This window comes from Tachysurus vachellii, chromosome 10 (assembly GCF_030014155.1).
Source record: "Tachysurus vachellii isolate PV-2020 chromosome 10, HZAU_Pvac_v1, whole genome shotgun sequence".
In the NCBI taxonomy this organism is placed as follows: Eukaryota; Metazoa; Chordata; class Actinopteri; order Siluriformes; family Bagridae; genus Tachysurus; species Tachysurus vachellii.
In genome coordinates, this window is record NC_083469.1 from 1,217,501 (window position 1) to 1,227,642 (window position 10,142).

At 41.5% G+C, this 10,142-nt stretch overlaps 1 protein-coding gene across 1 annotated transcript in view; it reads left to right on the plus strand.

Annotated features, from left to right (window-relative positions):
- The window catches only part of sgms1a (sphingomyelin synthase 1a), a 20,113-nt gene extending 13,512 nt beyond the window's left edge, over window positions 1-6,601 (plus strand). The window contains exons 5-6 of the mRNA XM_060878920.1: window positions 676-842; window positions 3,335-6,601. Of these exons, the coding sequence (XP_060734903.1) occupies window positions 676-842; window positions 3,335-3,523 (356 nt within the window). The 3' untranslated portion in view covers window positions 3,524-6,601. The remainder of the gene's footprint in view (window positions 1-675; window positions 843-3,334) is intronic.
- Window positions 6,602-10,142: the final 3,541 nt, after the last annotated feature.

Consider the following 10,142-nt stretch of genomic DNA (forward strand, 5'->3'; position numbering starts at 1 on the left):
GCTCTCTCTCTCTGTCTCTCTCTCTCCCTCTCTCTCTCGCTCTCTCTCTCTGTCTCTCGCTCTCTCTCTCCCTCTGTCCCCCCTGTCTCTCTCGCTCTCTCTCTGTCTCTCTCCTTCTCTCTCTGTCTCTCCCTCTCTCTCTCTCTCTCTCTCTCTCTCTCTCTGTCTCTCTCTCTCCCTCTGTCCCCCCTCTGTCTCTCTCTCTCTCTCTCTCTCTCTCTCTCCCTCTCTCTCACACACTCAAAATGAGTTGTGCGGTCTGGTGGTAATATTTGCCTTTACACTACTTTCTGTTGTGTGTGCGTGTCTGTGTGTGCGTGTCTGTGTGTGCGTGTCTGTGTGTGCGTGTCTGTGTGTGCGTGTCTGTGTGTGCGTGTCTGTGTGTGCGTGTCTGTGTGTGCGTGTCTGTGTGTGCGTGTCTGTGTGTGCGTGTCTGTGTGTGCGTGTCTGTGTGTGCGTGTCTGTGTGCGTGTCTGTGTGTGCGTGTCTGTGTGCGTGTCTGTGCTTGTCTGTGTGCGTGTGTGCGTGCGTGTCTGTGCGTGTGCGTGTCTGTGTGCGTGTCTGTGTGTGCGTGTCTGTGTGTGCGTGTCTGTGTGCGTGTCTGTGTGCGTGTCTGTGTGTGCGTGTCTGTGTGCGTGTCTGTGTGTGCGTGTCTGTGTGCGTGTCTGTGTGTAGATTCTCCGAGGAGGTTCTGGCCCTATCACTGGATGTGTCTCGCTCTGAGTGTCAGTGGGATTTTCTGCATCCTATGGGCTCATGATCACTACACGGTGGATGTGGTGGTGGCGTACTTCATCACCACACGTCTCTTCTGGTGGTACCACACTCTGGCCAATCAGCAGGTGGGTGGGTGCACATTTATATGTAAGGCATAAAAGAATGTCACAATCATCGAAGAAAACATAACAAACATAATCCTGCTCATAGAGCTGCTCATTCTTCTTGGCAAAATGCCTCCAGTTTCTGTAAATCATTTGGTTGTCTTGCACAAACTGCACTTTTGAGATCTCCTTAAAGTTGCTGAATGATATTGAGGTCAGGAGACTGTGATGGCCTCTTGGATCATTGACATGTTGGAACATCCGAGAGCATCCCATGCTCAAATTAGACTATAGAGCAATAGAATGCAAAACATAAGTGATCCACCAGCTTTACAGTGGGTATGATGTACCTTTCACAGTAGAACTTGTTGGTTCCTCTCCAAACATAGTGTTTATGGTTGTGACTATAAGGTTCAGTTTTGGTCTCATCACTCCACATGACTCTGTTTGGCTTTGCAACAGAGATTTGAATCTGATGTGTTCAGCTACAGGAGCCAGTGGAGGAACACAGCAGTGTGGTGGTGTGGAGAACTTAGGCAGGTTGAAGACAAGTCACACAGCTGCATTATGGATCATTTACAGAGGATGAATTGTGTTCATATGTAGACCTGATAGAGAGAGCTGCAGTAGTCCAGTGTTGACATGACAAGAGACTGAACACGTACCTGAGCAGCCTGTGTGGGGAAAAATGACTGAATCCTTCTGATGTTGTAGAGAAGAAACCAACATGAGGGAGTCACATTAACAACATGTGAGGAAAAGGACAGTTGAGTGTCCACAGTTACCCCAAGGTTGTGAGCTGTGACTGAAGGGAAGATCAGATCATTGTGTAGGGATATTGTAAGATCATGACCTGGGGATGAATCACATGATGATCAGAAGTTCAGTTTTGCTGGGATTGAACCTCAACCGATGAGCCGTCATCCACGATGACATGTCTGATGGACATGCTGAGATCCGAACAGAAGATGTGGTGTCTGAAGGAGGGAAAGAGAAGATAAGTTGTGTATCATCAACATAGCAGTGGTAAGAGAACCCATGTGAGGAAATAACTTTACCAAGAGAGTGAGTATACAGGGAGAAAAGAAGAGGACCAAGTACTGAGCCCTGAGGGACACCAGTGGAGAGTCTGCGTGGAGCAGATGTCACTCCCCTCCATGTTACCTGATATGAGCGTCCTTCCAGGTAGGAAGCGAACCATTCCCAAGCTGATCTGCTAATTCCAAGACTCCTGAAGGTGGACAAGAGAGTCTTGTGGTTGACCGTATCAAACGCTGCTGAAAGGTTGAGGAGGATAAGGACGGATGAAGCTTGGCTGATCTAAAAGCATGTAGTTTCTTAGACAGAGACATCTAAAAACTGCTGTCTCTGTCAAATGTGCTGCTTTAAAGCCAGACTGGTTGGGATCTTGGAGGTTGTTCTGTTGGAGATAGACAGACAGATGATTATACACAATACATTTAAGAATTTTTGAAAGAAACGAGAGAAGTGATACCGGTCTGTAGTTACTGATGTCTGATGGATCCAGAACAGGTTTCTTCAGTATGGGAATAAAATAATCCTTGCTCTTTTGAAGGTAGTTGGTACATGACCAGATGTTAGGGCTCTATTGATGATCGTGGTGATGAAGGTCAGACGGTCTTGTGAGATGGTCTGGAGCATAGAGAAAGGGAGTGGATCCAGTGGGCAGGTGGTAAGATTGCAAGACTGGAGGAGTTGTAAAACCTTTTCTGCTGCTACGGGCAGAAGTGAAGGTCTGGCAGATTCTCTCAATCCTCAACCTGATTCAAGTCTTCAGCAGTCAGGGAGAATGAAGCAGGTGGAGCAGGTTGAGTAGTGAAGAGAAGATGTTGTGTCGCTTACGAGAGTCTTGAGCAGAAGTCACATCTGAAGAGAACCTGGTCAGGAGCGTACGGTAAGAGTGGAAGAAGTTACAATTGTACAACTGTACAATTTGAGTGCCTTGGAACCTTAATAAATTGATGAACACAAATATTGCTATTTCTTTTGTTTTTTGGCCGCCACAAGCCTTTCAAGTGCCCGTTTTTGTTGTTTAGCGATGTGTCTCTTTATTGCTTTTTGTTCGTCCTCTGCGGCTTGAAGTGAGGGACGAAATAGGTGATTGTCTTATCTTGCTTCTGAATGCTGATTGGTCGTGAGGCGTCATCTGCTTACTAGTGCTTCACACTCCAGTCCAGTTGGTGGCGGTGAATGCACCAAAAGTTGGTTTGCCATCCGCCATAAAAAGTCATTAGAAGTAGAGACGCCAGGCATCAGCTTGATAGATGGTTTAAGTGGTAAGCGGTTTCGGACGCAGCTGAAAGAAAAACTAAAAACTCTTTGGATCTACACGATTCACACAAATGACATTGCAATTAATTGCAAAGTTTCAAAATTTCTTTAAGGGTATGTAAACGGTTGAGCACAAACAGTTGAGCACAAACGGTTGAGCACAATTGTACTTATTATAACAAATAAAAAATAAATAATATTTGTATTCTGTTTCTCCTCAGTGTTTGAAGCAGGATTCGCAGATTAACGCGTTCTCTCGCGTCTGGTGGTTTCGTCTCTTCAGCTACTTCGAGCGAAACGTCCAGGGCGTCGTTCCTCGCCACTACCAGATGCTGTTGCCATGGCTCCGGTTACCATGCCGACTGTCTGCAGCAGGATGGGTGAAATTTAGCTTCACAGACTCGCTGTAATGTTGTGGATGGAGTGGAAGTAACAGAGACTCATTTGCCATCCGCCTGCAGCCTGGGCTCAACACTGTGATGTGGATTTTCCTTCTTTTGGAATTTCTGTTTTAAACGTTAAACGTCCCTGAAAAGACGACATAGCGCCAAGAAAACGATTTTAATATATACAACGCTGCCAAAATTTCTGATCTAAATACATACATATAAATATAAAAGATAAATTAACCACCAAATAGTATCTGAAGAATTTTTTGGTATTTTTTATAAGTATATTGTAATCATATTAATTGAGAAGTCGGAGACTTTTTCTAACGACTTTGGCAGATTTATTTTCCCAAAGTAAAAAAAAAACAAAGTGTTGGATGTTTTTTAGATTTGTATTTTTCCTGAATGCTGGAGCGTCTCACTGGGATATGAGATTTTTTCAGTGCCTTCCTCGTCAGCGATTCAACACCCCACAGCTTCACACCGCTGGTCAGCTTGAGCTCTGAATGTTTCTTCGTCTCGTTGTGACCAGATTTGATTGATTGAATGTAGGTTAAAGGTCAAGTTCGCTTCACCCGAACTTCCAAAGAAATTTTAGGTGTTTCTAAAAGGTTCAGGGTTTTTTTTTTTTTTTTTTGTGTTCTTTGCTAATAATGAAGTAATAGAGACGACTACGGTGGCCTGGAAATGCATCATAAAACAAAAACCCAACTACATTAACAATACAGAAAAGGGCCGAATTTATTGAACAATACACGTTTGTTTTTAACTTGTTCTACACCACAAAGCTACTGAATCCTGAGCTCTGATTGGTCAGGTGTTGATTCATTCTCTCCAACAGCAGCGTTGTGCGTGTCGCAGGTTTTTATTAACGTACTCATTCTGACACCTTATGGTTTCCATGGTAACAGCTCCTTCACAGGGACGTTTCTGTAGGGAGAAACGTGTTCAGGTAACATTTACAAAACAGAGTTAAAGCTGTGGGAGTTTTAAGTTTTTTAGACCTTTGACGGACACTAGATGAATTTTAAAATTGTAAATTTATTTAAAAGTATAAACGTAGAACATTATTCTTTAACAAATTAAATTCCACAATTGTTTTGCTGTAAGATTTCTCCGGGGGTCACGGTGGCTTAGTGGTTAGCACGTTCGCCTCACACCTCCAGGGTTGGGGGTTCGATTCCCTCCACCACCTTGTGTGTGTGGAGTTTGCATGTTCTCCCCGTGCCTCGGGGGTTTCCTCCGGGTACTCCGGTTTCCTCCCCCGGTCCAAAGACATGCATGGTAGGTTGATTGGCATCTCTGGAAAATTGTCCGTAGTGTGTGATTGCGTGAGTGAATGAGAGTGTGTGTGTGTGCCCTGTGATGGGTTGGCACTCCGTCCAGGGTGTATCCTGCCTTGATGCCCGATGACGCCTGAGTAGTTCGGATAAGTGGTAGAAGACGAATGAACGAATAAATAAAATTTCTCCGTTATAAAATAAGTACAACTCTTCAGATCAGTCAGTATCAACGTCACCATCCCTGCTTATTTTCTTGCAACCACAAAGCCCTTAAGTGTGTTACTCTGTAAGCGTATCTGAAACAACATCAGCGTATGATGTACCACTGATTAAAAATGAACGCAAATCCAAGTGTAAGTAGGTTTATAGATGTTCATGTCCAGCAGTGAGTAAAGGAACGTGTGAGGTTTAGCCCCTTTCTGTTTCCTGTCAATGTTTCAGTGTTTCTGGAGCTTTGTGTTTACAGGCCACTGTAGCTGAGCGACATGATTTTAACAACGTTGTATTTCACAGTACGTTTTTCAGAGTATTGTAGCAACGGTTCTATTTTGTAGCAATGTTCCCTTGATCGAGTTGAGTTTTACTTTGTATTCATTTTAAATACTAAAACAACAGTTTTAACACTTTTCTTTACCAGGACACCTAAAAACACAAACCTTAGCAAGTGAAGTATTATGATAAAATCATGACCAAATATTGTGGTGTTTTGTGTCACACCGCTCACTTTTACTGCCAACCGAATCGCCCTCAAAAAAAGAGACAAACTTCTCTAGTAGAATCTGCACAAATATGTAGAAACGTTAGACAGAACACACTCCAATGTGGTGTATTAACAACTTTATAAATTTGCACAATTTACATAATGTAGTATAAATAATAATTCACAATAATATCACATGACCAGAATGTATTTAAAAAAAAAATCCAAATTATGATTGAATTAAAAATACAAGATGATGTTTATGTTTCTAAAATTAGTAGAATTGTAATTCTATAGCAATACACTGTGTTTCGATTGGCTAAGAGAAGTACAGCATGTGCTGAATAAAGTATCGTGTGTCCTGATTGGTTGATGGTGTTCCATTAATATACCAGTGTGTGTTGATTAGAGTATTTTACACACCGATGTCATCATCATAATAACGTGAATGTAAAAAAATCTAATATTATTAAACGGTTTTAAAGAAATGAAGCACTTTATAACATCTTTATCCAAATCAGTGTGTCATCTCAATCGTCCGTACAGTAAGAGTAGCTCTGTTGCTAGCATGCGTTGAATCTAAGCTAAAGTTCAGTTGCTAATGCAACGTGAATGTGGTCAGGTGTTTGCTGATCGTATAAAACATCTTAATATTTAACACACAGCTTGTCTACTGTTATATTCGAAACCAAACAGCTGGAGCGATGTATGTAGCGAACAGGTTTCATTTCTGACTTTAATCGAAAGTGACCGTCATGTTAAACTGTAAACTTTGCACCGTGTTATAAACAATAATGCGTCCTAATAACCATGTGCTAAACGCCCTTTTATCTTATTTCTAAAAAATGTTAACTCTTACATTTTCTTTCAGAATTTGATCGTAAAATGACTGAGATTTTAAAGTCATCCAATGCATTATAGCTCAAAATCAATTGTGTTAATGTATTTAAACAGTTAAAGTGTTCATTTTTTATGTCTTTTTGTGAATCAGAGACTCATGTAAGTAATTATTTTTCCTTGTTGTCGATGTTTTCCTGTTTGTGTGTTAATAAATGAATATAATATGAACCACTCAAGGGTGGAGTTTTAATAAAATCTTTAATTCTGTAATTTGAAGGCTGTTTTAATGAGTTTTTTTTAGACATTTTAGACTTCATACAGACTTTTTAAATGACATTTAAAATATTAGAATAATTTTAATTCTGTGGAGTGACATTTGTGTCACGGACATTGTTAACATCAGAATTATATTCTTATATATAGATGTACAGTGAAGCCCGAAATTATTCACACCCCTGGCAAATTCTGACTTAAACTTACTTTTATTCAACCAGCAAGTTTTTTCTTGATTAGAAATGACACAGGCGTCTCCCATAAGATAATAAGACGATGTACGAGAGGCATCATTGTGGAAAAAATTATCTCTCTCACTCACTCATTTTCTACCGCTTATCCGAACTACCTCGGGTCACGGGGAGCCTGTGCCTATCTCAGGCGTCATCGGGCATCAAGGCAGGATACACCCTGGACGGAGTGCCAACCCATCACGGCACACACACACACACACACACACTCATTCACTCACGTCTTGGGGGGGGCTTGTGAACCAGAGTACCCGGAGGAAACCCCCGAGGCACGGGGAGAACATCGAACCCCTAACCCTGGAGGTGTGAGGAGAACGTGCTAACCACTAAGCCACCGACAAGAGGCATCATTGTGGAAAAAATTATTACTCATCTTTTATTTACATTTGAACAAAAAGTGGCATGTCCAAAATTATTTATACCCTTTGCAAACTGTCACAGTCTATGGGAAAGTCCAAAGATCTGTACCATTCCAAACAGTCCAAGCTGTTCTAAAGCATCCTAATTACCCTGATTCTTTGGGATCAGCCGTTTTAATCAACTCAACAGGTGAAAAACAGAAGCTCTCTGCTGTTGGTTTGTGGACAAAGGACAAAGACAAAGGAGCTTACTGAGGACCTGCGGCTGTGCATTGTGGCTGCTCGCAAGTCAGGGAAAGGGTTATAAGACCTTATCTAAATGTTGTGGCTACAGTGCAAAGTATTATCAAAAAAATTCAAGACGTTCCGCACTGTGAAAAATCTCAGGACGTGGTCGGAAGCCAAAAGAGACACCTGTGCTGGCCAGGAGGATAGTGAGAGAATAATCCAAGGATCACCACCAAGGCCATCCTGATGAATCTGGGCTCTGCTGGTGGCAACATCTCAAGGCAGACAGTCCAACAGACACTGCACACCGCTGGGTTCAACGGACGCAGACCAAGGAGGACAACACTTCTCCAGATAAGGCACACAAAAGCCCGCTTGGACTTTGCACATGCTCATCTGGACAAAGAAGAAGACTTCTGGTCTTCTGTTTTATGGTCAGATGAAACAGAAATTGAATTGTTTGGCCACAATGATGTAGCTTTCAATTGGCGTAAAAAAGGAGAAGCCTTCAACCCTAAGAACACCACCCCCACTGTCACATGGTGGTGTAAACCTAATGTTTTGGGGGTGTTTTTCAGCTGGTGGACCAGGGAACCTAATCACAGTAAAGAAAAAGGAGAAATACTTCAAAATTCTCAAGAACAACATCAGGCAGTCTGTAGAGAAACTTGGCCTTGGGCACCAATGGACATTTCAGCACGACAACGACCCAAAGCACACAGCAAAAGTGGTGAAGAAATGTTTAGCAGACAAAAACATTAACGTTTTTCAGTGGCCCAGCCAGAGTCCTGACTTAAATGCGATCGAGAGTCTGTGGAGGGAGCTAAAGATGAGGGTGATGGTAGGGATGTGGTAGCTCATTGGTTAAGGTGTTGGGCTACTGATTGGACGGTCATGGGTTCGACCCCCAGGTCCACCAAGCTGCCACTGCTGGGCCCCTGAGCAAGGCCCTTAACCCTCAGTTGCTCAGTTGTAAGTCACTCTGGATAAGGGGGTCTGTTAAATGATGTAAATGTAAATGATGGCAAGGAGACCCTCCAACCTGAAAGAGTTGGAGCTCATCGCTAAAGATGAATGGGCAAAAATACCAGTGGAGACATGCAAAAAGCTGGTCAGCAATTATAGCAAGCGTCTGATTGCTGTAATAGCCAATAAAGGCTTTTCTATTGACTATTGAGAAGGGTATAAATAATTTTGGACATGCCACTTTTTGTTCAAATGTAAATAAAAGATGAGTAATAATTTTTTCGGGGTCACGGTGGCTTAGTGGTTAGCACGTTCGCCTCACACCTCCAGGGTTGGGGGTTCGATTCCCGCCTCCACCTTGTGTGTGTGGAGTTTGCATGTTCTCCCCGTGCCTTGGGGGTTTCCTCCGGGTACTCCGGTTTCCTCCCCCGGTCCAAAGACATGCATGGTAGGTTGATTGGCATCTCTGGAAAATTGTCCGTAGTGTGTGATTGCGTGAGTGAATGAGAGTGTGTGTGTGTGCCCTGCGATGGGTTGGCACTCCGTCCAGGGTGTATCCTGCCTTGATGCCCGATGACGCCTGAGATAGGCACAGGCTCCCCGTGACCCGAGGTAGTTCGGATAAACGGTAGAAAATGAGTGAGTGAGTGAGAGTGATAATTTTTTCCACAATGATGCCTCTTGTACATCGTCTTATTATCTTCTGGGAGACGCCTGTGTCATTTCTAATCAAGAAAAAACTTGCTGGTTGAATAAAAGTAAGTTTAAGTCAGAATTTGCCAGGGGTGTGAATAATTTCGGGCTTGACTGTATATATATAATTTTTTAAATTTGTAGTTCCAAATTTATATAAATGTTATTTTTTTAACATTATTTTAAACATATGTGACTGATTTCACATTGAAATTCTATTTTTAAATATTTACAAATTTTATTCACATTTTAATGCCAAGTGATTAACACGTTAGTGTAATGTTAAAATGCCGAACATTAATTTAATGAACTGAACTTAAAATAAACCTGAATTTGACCCGAACCTGATTTTTTTATGTTGTTAATAAAAAGCGATCTTGATTAAATTTAAATAATTTTTTGTATTTTAAAACCAAAACTGATAAATCATATTAAAATATTAAAATATAAGAAGGATTAAGAGATTTAAGATTTAATGGATCCAAATCGTTTCTGTGAAATCATTTGTTAGACCAAATTATTTGGCTCAATATGGAATAAAAACGAACTGTTCAGTTTGTTCAAATCATTAGATGCACTAAAATATTTATTTTATACATTAACGTGACTTAATTTTGGGGCTTTATATTTTCCCCAAAAATCTTTTCCGTCTTAAAACCTTTTTATACCATTAAGTTAAATAACAAAATTGCATTATGTCACAAAACAAGATTTATTTCCTTTGTTTGTTGATCAGAGTTTTAATAGCTGTGTTTCAGAAACTGAATTATTAAAACCTTCTTGTTTTCTTTTCTACTCCTGATGTTCAACGTGTTTCTAAAACTACTGACATTCACACAGTTTATCAGCACGTTTTCTGCCTCATTTATGAAACATTGCTGTTACACCACTAGATGGCAGCACAACGTGATAGATCGAAAGAGATAAAGACATCGTACGTTTCACCACGTGTCAGTCCTTCCACTGCACGTGAGCTCAAGTAAACTCACGTGACACCTTGTAAAAATGTTTCAGACCCATCTTGACAGACTATAAAGATAGATACAT